Source organism: Manis javanica, chromosome X (genome assembly GCF_040802235.1).
Source record: "Manis javanica isolate MJ-LG chromosome X, MJ_LKY, whole genome shotgun sequence".
Taxonomy (NCBI): domain Eukaryota; kingdom Metazoa; phylum Chordata; class Mammalia; order Pholidota; family Manidae; genus Manis; species Manis javanica.
In genome coordinates this window covers 112,455,754-112,475,339 of record NC_133174.1, presented here as the reverse complement: position 1 = coordinate 112,475,339, position 19,586 = coordinate 112,455,754, and the positions used below count along the sequence as shown (strand labels likewise).

The window sequence follows — 19,586 nt, the reverse complement described above, 5'->3', positions numbered from 1 at the left end:
CATCCAATCGCCAGGGCCTAGCACATAATACTGGCCACTTCATGGTCATTCAATAAGGCTTCAAACTGGCCTGCGGCGGGCTCACAAGAAGCTGTATAACACAGACCGGCGCCGGAGCCTTTTCTTTCAGATCAGGCAGAGACAACGCAGGCTCCCGCCCCATCCCCGAGAGCGCAGCATCCTCACCCTAAGCTCACCCACCTCGGGCCGCATGGAAACCAGGGGCCCAGAGGACGGACACCGGCGTCCCCGGGAGATGGGGGAAGGGAGCAAAGCTCCACCCGCTGACAGACTGTACTCTCCAACCTCCCGATGGCGCGGAAGTGACGTGCTTCTAGAACGCTATTGGAGGCAGCAGAAATTGCTTTGCTGCAAGCACGGAAATTGCTTTCCTTTCGGTTTCCGTTCCTGGCCCATGTGAGAGACAGGCCGCTGAGATGAGCGCGATCCAACCTGGGGAGAGGTAAGGGATACAGACCAGAGTCGGGTGGGATCTGGATCTTGTTTGGAGGCTGATCCCCCAGCGTTTGTTCAGTGGAAACCGCCGTTTAAGAGGTGGCAGTTGTTCCCCTTCCAGGACCTCTCCATTCCTTACTATTTACGCGATCCATCCTTTAAAGTCCTTTTAGTTTCTCTCCCTTTGCTCCCCAGCTCTTTAGCCTCATCCGTTAGTTCTGATGTAGCAGTTCTGATGTAGCCTTTCCCTATTCAATATGTTGCACTTTACTTGTCACGTGACTTACTTTCCCCGCCGCGGCGCGTATCAACTTTCTCCGCAAGGCTGTCCCTGTGTTACAAACTATCCTTATCTGGAAACCTTTGCTGCCTGGAGTTTTCTCCCCTGATGTTCTCCTTTCCCTCAACCCCACAAAAGGATCTAAATATAATCCGTTTAGTAACGGTTGCCTTACAAAGATTGCTATATATTGTTAGGTAATAGTAGACTATAATTTATTTCTGGGTTCCAATCTCTTCAGTTAAGCACCTACTTTCCGAGTAAGCCCCGGGAAAATGGCTTACTACTTTTGTCTAATTCTCTTTCCCCATTTCAGGGAACAAGTGATCAAGATGCCACTTCTGAGTAAGCTGCACCTATAAAGGTGTCTTCCATGTAGAGGATGCTTATGCTCAGAAATATTAATGATGAAACTGCCTTGCCTCAAGGGCCAGCATAGCGTCCTCTGCCACCTTACCTAGGGTCTGACATTTTTAGAACCTCCCAGAGGTCAGTGGGAAATGCTGTGCTAATCACTGAAGAGTGCGAGATCTTTTTCATACAGTTTCAGTATGTAATCACTAACAGCTGACTGCCACAGTCTAAATTTACTGTCTTGACAAATTTCCAAAGATGCTCACACTGTCTGGTTTGTACCTCTTCCAGGAGACAGTTCCAGTTCCCATGCTAAGAACTGAAGTTATGTTTTAGAGGTGGTTTAATGAAGAAAAGTTATGTCAGGTGATAATATTTCTCTTCTGTCTCCTTTAATAGCCTTCTGGCTTTAAGCCAACAGGAAGAACTAGAGGATTTGCCAAAAGATTACCCCTTGAGCACCAGTGAAGATGAGGTGGGTGACAACTGCTAAACTGCCTTCTCCAACTTCCCTTCTGCCTTAAAATTAGGGTAGACAGTACAGTTCCTGGAAAGGAAAGGAGTGGCAACATTGTATATATTTGTTGAGGTCCCGCAATGATACAGTTTTTTAGTGTTCCCTGTATAAGATGTTTCATGAAGTGCTACAGGAATCTGAAGATGGTATAAGGTGCATTGTCCTTGAGTTGCTCAAGTATAGTTGAGGATATAAGACCAAAACACACAGTCCTCATTATATGATTTCCCTATCTCTCGAGTTTGGAATTCTGTAGAGAGTTACTTAAATACAGATCTTCCTCAACTTACAATGGGGTTATGTCCTGATAAACCCATTATGAGTCATTTTAAGTCACAAATGCATTTAATACACATAACCTACTGAACTTCATAGCATAGCATAGATTACCTTAAATGTGCTCTGCCTACAGTTGGGCAAAATCTTCTAACAAAGCATTTTTTATAATAAAGTGTTGAATATATTATGTAATGTATGCTGTACTAAAAGTAAAAAACAATGGTTGCAAGTGTATTGGTTGTTTACCCTCATGATCACATGGCTGTCTGGGAATATATTTTCTACTGAATGCTTATTGCCTTTGCAATACAAGTCAAAAAAACTATAATTTGGGGGCTGTCTGTAACTGACTGAAATATACATAATTAAGCTGGCTCTCCAATAGATGCTATAGGAATTCCAACTCTATTTTTTTTTAATTTTCTACTAAAGTATTATTGATATACACTCTTATGAAGGTTTCACATGAAAAAACAATGTGGTTACTACATTTACCCATATTATCAAGTCCCCACCCATACTCCAATGCAGTCACTGTCCATCAGTGTAGTAAGATGCCACAGATTCACTATTTGCCTTCTCTGTGCTACACTATTTTCCCTGTGACCCCCCACACCATGTGTACTAAACATAATACCCCTCAATCCCCTTCTCCCTCCCTCCTCACCCACCCTCCCACTCCCCTCCCCTTTGGTAACCACTAGTTCCTTCTTGGAGTCTCTGAGTCTGCTGCTATTTTGTTCCTTCACTTCTGCTGAGGCAATCATTTGGCACTTGCCTTTCTCTGTCTGGCTTATTTCACTGCCAACTCTATTCTCTTGACAAAAGTACTTAAATTTGGGGAGTTTTTTTATGTCGGAGTTTCTGTGTCAGCTCACTCTATATATTCTGTACAGAAACATTTTTCTCATAGCACTTTTCTTCTCAAAACAAGCTAAGACACATGTGATATTAGCTCACAGGTAGTAAGGCTCTGTATTTGGCTTTTGAAGCAGTTCTTTTGGTTGGAGTTGGAATGCCTGCACACCAGACCTCATCTGATCCCCCAGATCTCCACTGACCAAAAGAATGAGATGTTTTTACATGGGCCTCAATGTCCACAGTCTTTGTCCCTCCCCTGATTATTCTGATGGTTTTTCTTTTTCTGTGTCTAGAGGGACGTTGATGGAGAGAGAAAGCATCAAAAGCTTCTGGAAGCAATCAGTTCCCCTAATGGAAAGAATAGGTAACAGTCCCATCAGTTTGGACAGGTTATAATTAGCTGATTCCATGAGATGTATCTGCAGCTAACATTTTCTGAGTGCCTAAGACAATGAAGACACAAGTGGCAGCATTGTTAAGACCGCATACTTGGAGACAGATTGTAGAGGCAAATTTTTCGTCCTCTCCACACCTCAATTTCATCAACTAGAAATAAGACTAATAATATTATCTACTTCTTAGGGTTGTTGTGACAACCTAATAATTAATTGAGTTAATAACTGCAAGAATCTTCAACCAAAGCCCAGCATATAGTGAGCATTATGTAATTATCATCAGTCATTGTGTTAGGCCTTCACACATTTGAATTCTTACTTAATCCACATGTAACAGTCTTTTAAAGCATTGAGTAGGCGTTATTTATGCCCATTAGAGAAGTTAACTGGCTTGCCCAAAAATCACTGCTCATAAGTGGCAGATCCACATGTGTTTGAACCTAAGCCCAATACCTTTTCCATTATGCCTGCCTTGTATTACCTTGTATCTTTGAGGGGCTGAGTCCACATTAAGAGATGGGTTAGATTACCAAATCCAGATTAAGAACAGATTTCCTGGTAGCTTTGTGACAAAAACTGACTCTAGAAGAGAAATACATGAAACCAAAGCCTTGTTTGGAGAGATAAGTGTTTGTTTCCCAGCAAAATCTGTCCATTCCTACTATATTCTGTTTTGCCTAATGTCAGGTGGAAACTGGCTGAGAGATCTGAGGCCATTCTGAAGGTATCAGAGTTCAGTGTCAGTTCTGAAGGTAAGTTAACAAAACCTATCCATAGAGTTTATAGAGTTCCAAAACCATAATGGTCATTTCATTCCCCACCCACCAAGAACTATTTTTGATATGTTTAATGAATCATACTATAAATACTTACCTGTGAGTGGGTGAAGAAAGGAAGTCAGATGCCCTTGAGTTTTCTTCCATTTCTAAAAGAAAGCCAAAAAGGCCATGGTCAGGGTCTCCCACTGAGCTTGATGAGCAACATCTAGGATAGAGGGTCATGAATGAAGACAGCTGCCTCTCATTAGCTTAGTCATGTTCATGAATGTGGTATTTTTTTGGTATCATTAATCTACAATTACATGAGGAACATTATGTTTACTAGACTCCCCCCTTCACCAAGTCCCCCCCCACAAACCCCATTACAGTCACAGTCCATCAGCGTAGTAAGATGATGTAGAATCACTACTTGGCTTCTCTGTGTTGCATAGCCCTCCCCGTGCCCCACCACCACATTAGACATGGTAATCATAATACCTCCTTTCTCCCCCCCACCCTTATCCCTCCCTTCCCACCCATCCTCCGGAGTCCCTTTCCCTTTGGTAACTGTTAGTCCATTCTTGGGTTCTGTGATTCTGCTGCTGTTTTGTTCCTTCAGTCTTTTCTTTGTTCTTATACTCCACATATCCACATATGAGTGAAATCATTTGGTACTTGTCTTTCTCCACCTGGCTTATGTCACTAAGCATAATACCCTCTAGCTCCATCCATGTTGTTGCAAATGGTAGGATCTGTTTTCTTCTTATGGTTGAATAATATTCCATTGTGTATATGTACCACATCTTCTTTATCCATTCATCTACTGATGGGCACTTAGGTTGCTTCCATTTCTTAGCTATTGTAAATACTGCTGCAATAAACATAGGGTGTTTGTTGAGGTATGTGAGCTCTTTATTTTGGATGTCAACCCTTTATCGGATCTGTCATCTATGAATATATTCTCCCATACTGTAGGATGCCTTTTTGTTCTATTAATGGTGTCTTTTGCTGTACAGAAGCTTTTCAGCTTGATATAGTCCCACTTGTTCATTTTTGCTTTTGTTTCCCTTGCTCAGGGAGACATGTTCATGAAGAAGTTGCTCATGTTTATGTCCAAGAGACTTTTGCCTATGTTTTTATCTAAGAGTTTTATGGTTTCATGACTTACATTCAGGCCTTTGATCCATTTCGAATTTACTTTTGTGTATGGGGTCATGATTCTGTTTTTATTTCAGTTCTCACAGCGCTTTGAGTTTGAACAGGCAGATAATCTCTCCTGCTGGAGCTCAGGGAAGTCAAATTAATTACTCATGGGTCTTCAACTAGTATAATGTTTCTCAGCCTGTTTTCTGTATTACTCCTCTGAGGAGCCTTTTTTCCTTGTTACCTCTCCCTTCCCCCCGACAAACCTGCTCCCCCAACACCTGGCCAGGAAGTAAAATATTAAAGAATAAAATTTTGTCAGATAGGATTGAACTTTGGAGGAACACAAAACTGTGTAATATCTTAAGGTTTTTTTTCACACCCTGCCACCCCTGCCATGAACCAGTTTCACCCCTGGAGTCATGGAATTGGGTATCACCCCTATTAGGAATATAGGATCTAATAAATTGCAGAGTTAGGGTTTTAACCTGATAACAAGTATAGGTGCCAACTCTTTTTCACTGTATCCACAACTTAGGCGACTTGAGGAGATCTCAGAGTATTTACATTCTAGTGTTGGGGGGTGGACATGAGAATTAAAACAGTATGATACAATAATGTGACTGGCTGCCTTAGGTTGCTGGTCATGAAAAGTTTCTGAATAGGCAAAGTTTAAGCTGAGATCTGAATGACAAGAAAAGTCAGCCATCCAAAAAATAAGGGAAAGCACTCCAGGCGGGGGAGCGGCTAAGGCAAAGGTATAAGGAAGGAACATGTTTGAAAAATAGGAAGAAGGCCAGTGTGACTGGAGGATAATGGCAGTGGGGAATGGCGTGAGGTTGGAGAGGTGGACCAAAATCCCATATGGAAACCAGATCCCATAGGGCTGTGTCCTTTAGATGGATGCAATTCAAAGTATAACAGCCATTGGAGGACCTTCCACATGATCATGACATGTTATGATATACATTTTCAAAGTGTCAAGTATCACATTGGCTGCTATGCAAAGAATGAATTGCAGTGGGGCAAAAGTGGAAGCAGAAAGACAAGGAGAAAGGCAAATGACTTTTTAAAATAAATAATTTTCTCCTTTCTCCCACCCTTCCACACATTTGAGAATGTAAAAAAGTAACAGTATCAGTATAGCTAGTGATTGAAGTTAAAATTATTCCTGTTTCCTGCACATTTGCCTCCTTACCAGCATTTTTTACCCATGTATCTCCCTATGTTGCCTCTTTACCAGTAATTTTTATTGATATGTCTCCCTATGTTATATTGCGATTTTGCTTTACTTCTCAGTCTGACCAAAAAGTTTGGCCTTTTGACAGGATCAGGAGAAAAGCTAGTCCTCTCAGATCTGCTTGAACCTGTTAAAACTACATGCTCATTGGCCACTGTGAAAAAGCAACTAAATAGAGTCAAATCAAAGAAGACTGTGGAGTTACCCCTTAACAAAGAAGAGGTTGAGCGGGTATGTTACAGAGAATGTAGTTCATTAAGTGGAAATTGAACTGACAAGGAAACATTGGGTGAGAAGAGGAGGGAGAAAGCCTGGCAAATGGGAGGGGGTGAAGTTCAGATCACCTCACTATGGAAAAGATTAAAAGTAATCTCATCCTGGTTGTTTCTTGGAGTAAAAAACATTGCCTCCTAATTTCCTGCTAGTCCTTTGTTTGATGCTTTATTTTGTGTCTCTTTCCCTCTGTGTACTTTGCTGCCTTCAGATCCACAGAGAAGTGGCCTTCAATAAAACCTCACAAGCCCTCTCCAAATGGGATCCCATTGTTCTAAAGAACAGGCAAGCAGAGCAGCTCGTTTTTCCCCTGAAGAGGGAGCAGTCAGCCTTTGCTCCCATTGAACATGTGCTCAGTGGCTGGAAGGTGAGTGCCACCAAAGGAAACCACACCTGGGAAAGTGAGATTGCACAACATGGAGACTACAGAGCCTGCAGTTGATTTGATTGGACATGTTAAGCCCAAATCCCAGCTGCAGTCATTTTAGTTTAGCAGTTTAGGAGTCAAGGAAGTGAGAGGATAGTAGCAAGATTCATTATCAGTCATGCAATAGCCAGTCAGAGAGTAAGTAGCTCTGTGGTTGCCCTAAATCAGTTTGTAGCATATCGTACAGGTTATTTACATGTATTTGTGGTAAAACATCCCGTTGCCAGTAGAGAAGGAACATAGTGATGTTTCCTTTTTCACACCCGTTTTTAAAAAGCCTTTAAAGCCACATTCGGATCTGGGGAAAATCGAACTCAGTGGCATTAATGATGCCTTAGTAGGGATATGTGAGCAGCAGAACCAAAGTTTGCTTGTAAAGGAATAACCACACTCAAATAGAACGTACTGCTGAATATGACTAGAATTTTAGCAAGTAATTCATTATGACTGAGCTGCAGAAAAAAAAGATATTTTAAAGCTGGTTTTCCCAAACACTGATCACTAGCAAATTTTTCATCTGTCTAAAGCAAAAAGATAATGGTGAGTATGGTGAGTGTGAGGTTGCCAGTTCTTCTTTATTAAGTTATTCTTCCCACTTTAATTGAATTGAAATAGCTTTTCTTTTATGAAATGATGATGGTGGTAAATGATGGGGTTGGGGGTGGAACAGTAATTTCTGCCCTTGTCAAAATTAAAAGCTGGTAATCCTTTGTTGGTCCCTAAAGTCTCAATTTTTACTGTGAACAACTGCTTCAGAACAACTAGCCTTTCTTTTCCAATATACCATTGGTATCTGTCCTAAGTAGAAGAGTGAAAAATAGCAGTGCCTAAACTATGGATAGGTGCTTCTCTGCTTTCTAAAAATCCAGAAATAATGTTGCCCTATGTATCAGGAAGTTGAGATCATTAAAGCTAATCAAAGTAAACACTGCTTTCCACCATAGCTACAAATTGAGCACATAGTTGCTTTTTACAGGGAACAGCTCTTGTTTCTAATATTCTTGGAAGTTGGCCAACATTCTCTTTCTAGGATGCTACCTTTTCCACATGAAAGAGATCAGGTTTAAGGTATGGCTGCAAGATGGAAGGGAGACTTTAGGAAAAAAATTTTAAGAGGTAAATACAGTTTGCAGGATTCAAAAACCAAAAGTAAAGAAGATACATTGTGAAAAGTCTGACCCCACCCCATCCCTCATATGCTCATTTTTACCCCCATAGTTACCCAGAAGCAACTATTTTTGTAAGTGTGGTGGTGGTGCTGAGAGTTTTGTTGATACATTTGTGATACACAAATGTTACACATTGTTCTATACCTCGCTTTTTGCAAACAACAGTGTCATCCTGGAATTGGCAGGAAAATGCCAAGTTGGTGATTAATGATGAGATGGTGGAGGAGGAGGTTGCACTGAGAAATGTACAGCCTTTGCTCTCCAGGAACCCCTGTGCACTACAGAGCAAGGCCCAGATGTTATACATGGAGTCAACTGTATCATTCATTCTAAGATTAATTTTTGAGAAATTACACCCCAGCATGGCACAGAGCAATAAGGAAATGCTAAGGTCAGGGCGTAGTTTCTGGCTAACAACTCACAGTTCTCTTCTCACAACTTAGAGTACAAAGTACCAAGGACTAGTAATATACTAGTATTTCCAGAGATGAAGAATCCAGAAAGTCTGCACTATAGTTTCGGTCCAACTTCATAAAATTCCATTTGACTCCAGCTGAGAAGAAGTACATGGAATAACACATATAAAACAGAATACCATTTGTATTTGAAATGGTATTGCAGAGAAAGCATTTGTAAACTGCTAAGTGCTAGAAATGATGTAAGTTGACTCTGACCACCCCGTAGCAGCGTATACTAGCATTTCCCAAAGTGTTCCCAAAACCTTAGTTTCTCACTATGCCCTCAAGAAGGAGGGTGCCACGATTCTGTGGCTAGAAAATGCTGCATGCCCCTACTGGAGATTGGCAGCTCACAATATACACTAGCCTTTTTTTTTGAGAGGGTATCTCTCATATTTATTGATCAAATGGTTGTTAACAACAAAATTCTGTATAGGGGACTCAATGCACAATCATTAATCAACCCCAAGCCTAATTCTCAACAGTTTCCAATCTTCTGAAGCATAACGAACAAGTTCTTACGTGGTGAACAAGTTCTTACATAGTGAATAAGTTCTTACATGGTGAACAGTGCAAGGGCAGTCATATCACAGAAACTTTCGGTTTTGATCACGTATTATGAACTATGAACAATCAAGTCAGATATGATCATCCATTTGATTTTTATACTTGATTTATATGTGAATCCCACATTTCTCCCATATTTTTTTTTACTAAAATGCTGATACACTAGCCTTGTAAAGATTATGAAAAGATAGTAAAGAAATCCCTTTGATTTACTCTGACCCAGAGTACACAAACTAATATTAAAAAACAAACTAAATTTTAAACTTCTGAAAACTGAAGTAAATCTCGTTAGCTAATGAGGAAAAGAGCTGGTCTTCACTGATGTCTGCACTCTCTCTCTGTCTCTTCCTTCCCCTGGTGCCCTGCTGAATCTTCTCTCAAAGGGCATTCATAAGAGGTCTCCAAGTCCCAAGCCCTCTGAGTCGTCTTTAGCCTATTTGACACTATTGACACATAATATTGTTTAAAGCTCTCCTCCTTTGGCCTCTGTGACACAGTGCTGATTTCTTATCTGGCTTTTCTTAAGTGTTTTTTATTCTTGCTCTGCAAATTTCATGACTTCTGACATCACCTGTATGTGCTACAGATCCTCCTCAGCCCCTTTTTCTGAGTTCCCATCCCATACTCCACATGACCAGTAGACTTCGCTTGTGTCTTCTGTGTGCACCCTAAACTGTGCACACAGCAAAGTAAGCCTGGCATATTCCTTCCCCAGAATACAAAACCCTGTACCACCAACTTCATCCTATAACTCAGTCAATAGCATGAGTCCTTTAGGTTGGCCAACTCAGCCATCTGAATCCTCCTCCTCCCTTCAACTGCCACCCCTCCCCAGCCAACAGTGGGCTAGTCCGGTAGGTTCTGTCCCTGCAATAGCTCTCAGCTCCCTGGTTCCTCTTCTCATTTTCATTTTCACCCTCCATTTGGCACTTTACATATAATTCCTTATGCATTTAGCAGGATTTTCTTTCTGAAACACAAAACTGTCACTCTCCTGCTTAAAATCCTTCAAAAGGCTCTCCACTTAGGGAGTAAGACAGAAACACCTAGCATTTTAGCTACATGGGACAACACATTGTTCCCTTATATACCTCTCCCTTCCATATGTCTGCATTTTTGCTTATATTTATCTGTTTGGCTTTTCCCACCCCATCCTTAGAGTTGTACTTATGTATCAAAGATTAATTCAAAAAGTCTCTTCCCAAGCCTAACCTATCCCTAATCAGAATAAATTGTTCACTTCCTCTGTGATTAATTCTCTGGACTAACATTTAACATGTTGTTACTAGTATATGTGTCTCTATGAGAACAGGAACAGTCTTAATTATGTATTCCTAACAACCTGCACAAGCCTGGAATGTAGCTGCAATCAATAAATGTTTGTAAATTGAATGGAACTGAATTGGAGGGAGATTACAACATTGTAATATAAATCACTTTGTAGCCTGTGATTGATCACTACTGTAAATACTAAAAATGGAAGAACATGCACCTTTACTATTCAGTAGAATAGGTTTATGGTTAAATCAATAGCACCATGTAACATGTGATGATGTGTGTTTACGCATTTGTCCAGATACTAGTAAGTTTAATACTGACCGTGATGTATATGGCTATTGAAGAAAACCACATGTAATATGTGTGTGAGGTTTGAAGCTGGCTTTGTTGCCTAGGGCTGTCTTTGTGTCTTGCCAAAGTGGACCATGGCATTATCTGCCTGATTAGCCATGCTTACCAGTATCAGTCAAGCAACCACCAGGGTCTTTTGTTAACACGTCAAGTAACTGGATCACAGTCCATTCATTTCCTACATAGAGACACCACCTAGTATGCAAAGTTAACTGGAAACTGAGGAACTGAAGCCAAAGTTAGGAAATAACTAGAGTTAAATTTGAACTGTCAGGAAGCAAATACCCAACCTTCCCTTTCCTCTAGAAATACTCTTAAAAGGAAGCTTGTATGAATCTGAGATTCCAACACATAGAGTAATAGTTTTATGCTTCAAATATATATAACAGCACAGGGACCGTTTTGTTTTGCCACCGTCAAAACTGATAATTTGGTACTGCTGTTGCTCTGTCCTGCCAGCATTTACCTTAAGGTCATCCTGCTTTGATTCTTAAGAGAATGGTATTCTGTTTTACATATACTGGTAATCTGAACACAGAGTGATCCCCTTAGTAATATTGGAGAGTAGTCTCAGAGGCCACTCACCGAAGTTGTCTTAAATCAGAGTAAAATAAAGCTTTATACACAGCTGAACAGTGAAATTGGAACCCCCTTCTCTTCCTGTAACAGTCCTACCAAGTTAGAGACTCCAATCAAAGTGTCACAAAGTGGATGGTCACAGGACTATAAGGACGGTGACTGTAGAGCATGGCCTAAAACCTAGAATGTTCTGTTACTTTCTTCAGGCAAGAACTCCCCTGGAGCAGGAAATTTTTTATTTGCTCTATAAGAATAAGCAGCCAATGACAGACCCTTTACTGACTCCTGTGGCAAAAGCTTCTCTCAAAGCCATGAGCCTAGAAGAGGTAAGTGTAATAGGCCCTTTGATACACCCAGGTATGCTCTGTTTCTCCTGGTGTTTGTCCTCAAGCCCAGGAGTCACTGTAACTGTCATTCATTGTAGGCCAAGATTCGCAGAGCAGAACTTCAGAGGGCCCGAGCCCTGCAGTCCTACTATGAGGCCAGGGCTCGAAGAGAGAAGAAAATCAAAAGTAAAAAGTAAGGCGGCCCCTGTGAACTGGCCTTTCTATGAAAGAAGTAATGTGTGTAACTGTGAGTCCTTAGGAGAGAACCTTTGATGTAGCAACTGGGGTCATGTAGAAGAGATCCCAAATAGGAGTGGCTAGCCCTTTTTTTTCTCAGTCCAATCTCAGGGTTTTACATGCTTCAGTATTGTCCTCTCCTCTCGCTTTGACTTTCAGTCTTGGTTTTGCTAAAAAGAGGACTGTTCAATTACTTTCTCTCCCTTCCAGGGCATCACGGAGTGGTTCTGCAGAATGAGCTATGAATTCTACAGCTGTTGAAGCCAGTAGGGCTTCCTTCCTGCCTTTTTGCCTCTTTGGAACTTCTACTCTTGCTTTGCACTATAGAAGCAGAGGGCATTCTTTGCTCTGCAGAGGTGTGCCCCTGGGGGTCCTGCCAGTCCTCTCAGGCCCCAAAGGCTCCCTACAGTCTGCAGCTCTGTGATGTCCATTTTAGCCCCTGCATAGGGAAACCCCTTGGGGAGTGGGGACAGTGTTGTGTGTGGCATCAAATGTTTCAGCTAAGTCTGTTCCCTCTTACCCAATAGGTATCACAAAGTTCTGAAGAAAGAAAAGGCTAAGAAAGCCCTAAAAGAGTTTGAGAAACTGCAGAAGGTCAATCCTACTGCAGCACTGAAAGAACTGGAAAAAATCGAAAAGGCCAGAATGATGGTGAGGCTGCCACTTGCCCCCACCCCCTGAACCAGCTTTTCACAGATAAAGGTCAGGCTCTCACTCTGCCCTTTCTTTCCAGGAGCGAATGAGCCTTAAGCACCAGAACAGTGGGAAATGGGCAAAGTCAAAGGCAATCATGGCCAAATATGACCTGGAGGTAAGAGACCCGTTAGGGTAAAAGAAGAGATGGAATTGGAGAAAGAGAGGAAAATCATTCCATAAGGTTGCTAGCAGAAGCAGAGCTGGGGAAGAGCCATGAGGATGAATGGAAAACCAGGAATCTAAAAAGGCATCAGAAAATCTCTAAGGCAGAGAGAACAATGAAAAGCAACAAGGTAGGAAAGGAGAGATGAAAGGGAAACAGCATTGAAAGCAAGTCCAGTTAAAGGGGAGGAGGAGCTTTTTCTTTTACCTTGTTTCAAATGTTGTTATCTTGAGGGCAAAGAATTTGTCTTCCATTTTATTCCATAGCTGTTAACACAGTGTGTATGTGCAGTGTAAATAGTAGGCCCCAGTGAGAAATGCTTAAGTCAAATTGAGAGAAGGCAGCATTAAGAAGTGGATCAGGAAAGGTGTTACTGCAGTAGCTAATGACTGGGTGCATGTGCCGGGGCTCCTTCCTCCAGGCTCGCCAGGCTATGCAGGAACAATTGGCCAGGAACAAAGAACTGACACAGAAGCTCCAGGCAGCCTCCCAGAGTGAGGAAGAGGAGGGAGATGTGGAGGAAGAGGGTGAACTCCTTGTCCCTGATGCAGTGAATGAAGTACAGATGAATGCAGACAGAGGGAACCCCTGGATGTGCAGGAATTACTCCAGTGATGCTAAAGAGCACAAAATGGAGAAGGACCCCGAAAAACTTCCAGAGCCTATGGCCCCCAAGGCTTCTGAAAGTGAAGAAGAAGAAAGACCCCTGGCAGAGGAAGAAATTTTGTTAAAAGAATTGGAGGAAAGGCGATTGCTTAGAAAAATGTCTGGGCTCAACCAGAACGCCAAGCTGGAGGGCAGACGAGAAACAGCAGGTGAGTAGTGGTGGAGAGAAAAATTGTCCACCCACACATGCTGCAGACTGATTAGACTCTAGGAACTTCACAGAGAGTGCCCTGGGCTCCTGAAGAGCCACTCCTATTTGGCATCTCTTCTACATGACCCCAGTTGCTACATCAAAGGTTCTCTCCTAAGGACTCACAATTAGACACATTACTTCTTTCATAGAAAGGCCAGTTCACAGGGGCCTCCTTACTTTTTACTTTTTCTTCTCTCTTCGAGCCCTGGCCTCATAGTAGGACTGCAGGGCTCGGGCCATCTGAAGTTCTGCTCTGTGAATCTTGGCCTACAATGAATGACAGTTACAGTGACTCCTGGGCTTGAGGACAAACACCAGGAGAAACAGAGCATGCCTGGGTGTATCAAAGGGCCTATTACACTTACCTCTTCTAGGCTCATGGCTTTGAGAGCTTTTGCCACGAGAGTCAGTAAAGGATCTGAAGAAAAATAATAACAATTTTTCTTCAATGGCATTTAATATACATGACCTTACAGTGTATATTCAGACAGGTTTTCTGCTCTTGAGAGCTTAGAGTCATGAGAAGGAAAATACACCACCTTTGAAATAAGGGCAGGAATTAACATTACTGGTGCCCACAAACCAGAGAGAAGTACATGTGGTGGGATGGCAAGTCTGAAAGTCCATTTGTGCCAACAGACAGAGGTGGATTTTGAGGCATTGTGAAACATCTTCAAATGTTGCTATTTTCTGTTTTGTTCGTAAAGTACAAGTCCCATATTTAGCACTTCATAATGTGGGGTGATAAGTGAGCCTGTCTTGGCAGGAATGAATGACTCCATATGCTCCATGGTAAATTAGAATTGTTACCCCATGCTCAGACTCAACTTGTATATTTAATGCATTATATGATGGTAAGAATCTGTTTCTCCAGGGCAAAAAAAAAAATGTTAAAAGAGCTGTCATTTGGAATGTATTGTAGGACCCTTACTTAGGGTTTTCAGCTGAGAGTTCTGGGATTAATAGTTACAAGCAGTCGCTTCCAAGAGGACTTTGGAAAGCAGTACTACAGGCTGAGATGGTGGGGAAGTCTCAGTATGACCACAGGACAGCAGCACATCCTCCCAAGCCCCCTAAAAAGATGCCCATCTAGCTAAATGTGTAGAGCAGTTGTTTGTGGTATGAAAGGTGGATCTGGTTTTCCTTGTGTGATAAATAAATAGAATTTATTTAAAACCTTTGGGGAAATAGTGTCTTAAAATAGTGGGAAGTCGTGGACCCCAAACAAAATGAGCAAGGAAACTTAATTCTTGAGGAATAAACATACATGTGTCCAAAGGCCAGATCTAAGGAGTTTCTTACAGTGGTTTTGAGCAGGATGAACTCAGGAATGGAGGCAACTTGAGTCAATGCAAAGAATGGTTTAGAAGTGTGTATTTGCTCAGTTGTTGCTGGTAAGTGGAAAGTGCAAAGCTACTTGACTTGCCCACAGAAGATTAGGAAATGCTGCTTCAACATAAAATAATGCCAGGTAAGGTTTTTACAAATAGGAAATCACAATTTTTATAAATTACAGTGAAGTTGTATTCAGAGGCCACATGTTAAAATGGCTTTTTTAACATCTGGAACTTGGAGCAGTCTCCCTAAGCAGGGTTTACTGTACAGGGAAATTAATCCACAGTTGCTGTTATACAGTGAGTCACCACTAGCATAGCTGGGAGTAGGACCCAGGACATCTGCTTCCCAACATGCTGCTCTTAACTACTAAATCCCATTGCCTGCTACTTGCCAGGTAATGATTATAAAGAACTCTCCAGGAGATTGAACAAATGGAATATTTTCTCATTGATTTCTCCTCATTGGAATGCCTTTCATGGTACCTAGCACCCCAGTGCTTGTTGTTGAGTGTGATAAATGCTCATTGACAAGGCAACTTCCAACCTCCTTTCCTGACAGCTCTCATTACTTCCCTCAGATTCTAGCAGCCAGGAAGTGCTGTCACAGAAACTCAGCAAGGAAAACCATCAATCCAGGAAGCAAAAAGTGAATTCAATTCTGCTGGTCCAGAGAGAGGAACCTATCAAGGAAGAAGAGCCCCAGTTGTTCCAGAGGCCAGAGAGAGCACAGACTCTGGAAGAGCTAGAAGAGCTGAATAAAGAAGGGTGTTTTCAAAATAAGGAGCTTCCCAGACCTGTGTTACAAGGAGAGTGGATACAGAGGAACGCAAATAATCAGCCTAATGCCCCCAAAGAGAAGAAAAGGCAGGAGCAAATGATTGAACTGCAGAACCTCCTTACCACAAAGTCTCCTTCTGTGAAGTCTTTGGCAGTTCCAACGACGACAGAGGAGTTGGTGAGCAGAGCCAGGGTCGTGGGTCCATTGTGGGGGATCAAAGCGGGAGCAGAGAGTTCCTTCTTGCATGAGGAATAGCATCAGTGAAATTTTGTTGTGCTGGGAGCACATTTTGGTAGTTGAGAGGTCCATAGTAGTATAGGGCCAGGCTGGTCCCAGTGACACTTTAATAGATGCAAATATGTGAGCGCTGACAAGACCCCCACATCCTGAATCATAAGCCACCAAACCTTCCCTGGGGTGACTCTAAAACTGCCCTCAGAGGAAAGAGAGAGGCTCTCGAAGCTCTGATCCCAGGCAGACAAACTGAAAGGTGAGTCATTGAGCTATTACCAAGGTTTTACTCTACTAGGTGGAATCTCAAATGGTCTGGGACTCCCAATTAGATAACTGAAACTTAAGTGAGGAGCCCTGGCCCCTGTTTTTCAGGGATACCCACTGGAGGATGCCCACATTCTGGCCTGGCTACTTGGAGCTGCTTCTTCAAACACAGGCCATTCCTTCTTCCACCTTGCAGCTTCAAACAGTTTAAAATTGTGTCATATGGTAATGAGCTAGAGATACTTAACCTAGAGAGAAGAAAATGGGAGCTTGGCTACCGATCAGTTTGTATTGCAAGGCCTTCGTTGTTCAGCGTTTCCCCCTAGGGGGCGCCAAAATATCACAACCCAAAATTCAAGCGGTCTTGCGAACTAAGGCTCCTGAGTCAAACTAGCTTTCGCTCTGTTTCTTCCCAGGAAGACGAAGAGGAGAGAGCTCAAAAGCAGCTGATAAAGGAAGCTTTTGCTGGGGATGATGTCATCAGAGACTTCTTGAAAGAGAAGAGGGAAGCTGTGGAGGCGAGTAAGCCAAAGGACGTGGACCTGACTCTGCCTGGCTGGGGCGAGTGGGGTGGTGTGGGCCTAAAGCCCAGTGCCAAGAAGAGACTCCGGTAAGAACAAAGAAGAGAGCCTTTCAGAAAGGGTATCAGGTCCTCACCTCATCCTCATGCGTCCTTTTCTCCCTTTTAACTAAGGCCTTAAAGCTCTCAGGCACCCTGCTGTTCTGCTTTCCAGGTTTCTCATTAAAACCCCTGAGGGTCCTCTAAGAAAAGACAAGAATTTGCCAAATGTGATTATCAATGAGAAGCGAAACATCCACTCAGCAGCTCATCAGGTGAGGGAGAGAGCACTCTCTGCCGCCTAGCTCTCTTGCTCCGGAGGAGTATTCTCCTGCTCTGTGGTCAAGAGGGATGTGTGATCTTGACCACAGAATCAAAGCTATTCTTGTTTTCACTGACTGCCTCTGAGATAGGTAAGTCCAGAAGAACTCTGTTTTAAGTTAAAGACCTGGAAATTTAAAGGATAGACTTTAAGGATAATCTTTGTAGGATTGGTGAAGCCATAAATCCACAGTTTAAACAAGTATCCCAGATAATTCTGATGCAAATGGATCTCACCAAACTAAGAAGTACTGTTCTTCAGATCTGTGTTTATAGTCAACGTAATGTTAAGAGGCTATAGGTTTGAGCTACATCTTAAAAACGAAGACAAACTGGAACTTGTTATCACTGGACAGTGAGAAGATTTTAAATTGTGTCATTTGATAATAAACTAGGGATCTCTACCCAAGAGAAACAAATTTGAGCATGATCATGGTCTTTTAAGTATATTGAAGGCTGTCATGTGGGGTGCAGTCATGTCAAATGGAAGTTATAGGAAAGACAGAGTTCAGTTCAAGGGAAAACCTACTGCTGGTCCAGAGGGAGAATGGGTTGCTCTGAGGGTATGAGCATGTATAAACAAGACTTGGGAATGAGATTAGACTTGATGGCCTGACCCTGAGATCTGTTCCCAGCCAGTATAATATTGAAATGTGTTGTGTTTTCCTTTGTGAAAAAAAGGGAGGGACTAATAGGTACAAAAGAGAGGTGAGAAAATACCATTTCAGTAATACTCTGTTGATCTTATTTTGTGAACCAGTTGCTTCAGAAATTGAATTGTGACCATTATAATTGAAGACATAAAACCAGAAAATAGGCAATGAGCGGCAGTTACAGGGTAAGAGAGAGTGAAGAGGGGTACTTCACCAGGCCAGGATTCTAGATAAAGGGCAGAATGTGGACCTCAATAAACATCACCATTCCTTCCCTTCCAGGAGTCTTATCTATCTTTTTAATACAGTCACAGCAAATTGACAAAATAGTTTTCTAAGAATCTCCCTTGATTTTCTTAATCTTTTTAATATGATACAGACTGCAGGTCCCAGCATGCAGTGGAATACAGTGTGCTTCCAGCTGAAGGGGAAAAAAAAGGCCCCCAAGACTCTTGCTCTGGGTGAAATGCACAGATGTAGCTACCGACCCCAGTAAAACTTCCCTTAAACCTAAAGAGAATCTGTGTTTTTCACTACCACTGGGACCATTGAATATCTCCAAAGACTACTGACTGTAACTTCCTCATTTTTCTGCTTACTTTTTTTTCTCTTCTTTGGCCTTTGGGGAAGTGTTTAAAGATTATTTAAATGTCTAAAGGTAGTGCTGTGGTGGAGTGGAGAAGAATACTAGGCAAGGGAAGGAGCCCAGGTTCTGTTCTCCCTCCCTGTTCATAATTTGGGTAAATCACTTCTGTCTAAGCCAAATTCTGGGGCTGAGGGAAATGACCTTTGCTATTATCTAAGCAAGAGGATGAAGCTAACTAAGCATAACAGCTTGATAGAGATCAGTATTTGTGGGTAAAGTTTTGGGTTCCTTTAAACATCAACCCTGTGTACCAAGGAAAGGAAAGGAAGGGATAGAGAGTGTGAAGAAGGTAGGAGGGTCATAAAATCCACAGGGATACACACTATCCCCAGATGTTCTGTGTAGTCACAGTGTTGTATAGGAAGACCCACTTGGGGACAGCAGCCCTGGAACTACTATACTGTTACTACAGCTACAAGGGCAGTGTTCTGATGATTTTTCAAACCCTAGATTGGTGGATGAGCCTGGGAGGAGGGGGGGCCCTGATCCAGATTAGACCCCTCTACTCCCAAAAGCTCTCAAGGGACACCCAGGTTAGATGGGGATATTGGGATGCCTTGATCTCAGTAGCTTCACTCACTGCAGCCATCATGTAGAACTGTGAACTGAAAAACTACCTGACCAGTTGCCATTAGAGTTTACAGCTACACCCCAGGCCTGGCTCATGACAAATCACTCTGTCTTCCTTTCCAGGTGTGTGTGATTCCATACCCGTTCACCCACCATCAACAATTTGAAAGGACCATCCAGACCCCTATAGGAACTACATGGAACACCCAGAGGGCCTTCCAAAAGCTGACTATGCCCAAGGTTGTTATCAAGCCAGGCCATATCATTAAGCCTCTAAAAGCAGAAGATGTGGGCTACCGGTCTTCCTCAAGGTCAGACCTCTCTGTCATACAGAGGAATCCAAAACAACTCTCCATACGTCACAAAAAACAGCTGAAGAAAAACTCTATAGATTGAGTTGCTTAAGGAGTCACATCTTGGTTCCCAGAACCAGGCACACCAACTGCTCTTCCATTGGCCCGGTTTTATTCCAAGCTGCAGGACAAATTCCAAAACTGGCTTAACACACTGTGGATGTAGTTATGCCACGTTTTAAAAGTAAAGGCATTTTTAACTATT

The 19,586-nt window shown here is 42.3% G+C and overlaps 1 protein-coding gene and 1 long non-coding RNA gene across 5 annotated transcripts in view; one reads left to right on the top strand and one right to left on the bottom strand.

The window, feature by feature from the left end:
* Positions 1-338: 338 nt before the first annotated feature.
* UTP14A (UTP14A small subunit processome component) lies at positions 339-19,586 on the top strand. 4 transcript variants are annotated; one of them, XR_005060971.2, is made up of 15 exons: positions 339-463; positions 1,490-1,565; positions 3,041-3,111; positions 3,830-3,894; positions 6,372-6,514; positions 6,768-6,923; positions 11,592-11,711; positions 11,810-11,904; positions 12,476-12,599; positions 12,682-12,759; positions 13,229-13,622; positions 15,582-15,958; positions 16,696-16,889; positions 17,014-17,251; positions 19,152-19,299. XR_005060971.2 is itself a non-coding variant. In XM_037016902.2 (15 exons), the coding sequence occupies exons 1-15, from the start codon at positions 438-440 to the stop codon at positions 19,422-19,424; spliced, it is 2,292 nt and encodes a 763-aa protein (XP_036872797.2). In that variant the 5' UTR covers positions 340-437; the 3' UTR covers positions 19,425-19,586. The 4 variants fall into 4 exon arrangements, 3 of the variants coding, with proteins under 3 accessions (XP_036872799.2, XP_036872797.2, XP_036872798.2); XM_037016902.2 differs by having other exon boundaries at positions 340-463; positions 17,014-17,113; positions 19,152-19,586; XM_037016904.2 differs by lacking the exon at positions 17,014-17,251 and having other exon boundaries at positions 19,152-19,442.
* The window catches only part of LOC108399766 (uncharacterized), a 35,843-nt gene continuing 20,270 nt past the window's right edge, over positions 4,014-19,586 (bottom strand). The window contains exon 4 of the long non-coding RNA XR_005060972.2: positions 4,014-4,067. This is a non-coding gene — a long non-coding RNA (uncharacterized lncRNA). The remainder of the gene's footprint in view (positions 4,068-19,586) is intronic.

Coding starts and splice junctions, on each gene's coding strand:
- UTP14A (XM_037016902.2), top strand. CDS start 438: ATGAGCGCGATCCAACCTGGGGAGAG. Junction 1,566..3,040: donor TGAGCACCAGTGAAGATGAG/GTGGGTGACAAC, acceptor TTCTGTGTCTAG/AGGGACGTTGATGGAGAGAG. Junction 15,959..16,695: donor CAACGACGACAGAGGAGTTG/GTGAGCAGAGCC, acceptor GTTTCTTCCCAG/GAAGACGAAGAGGAGAGAGC.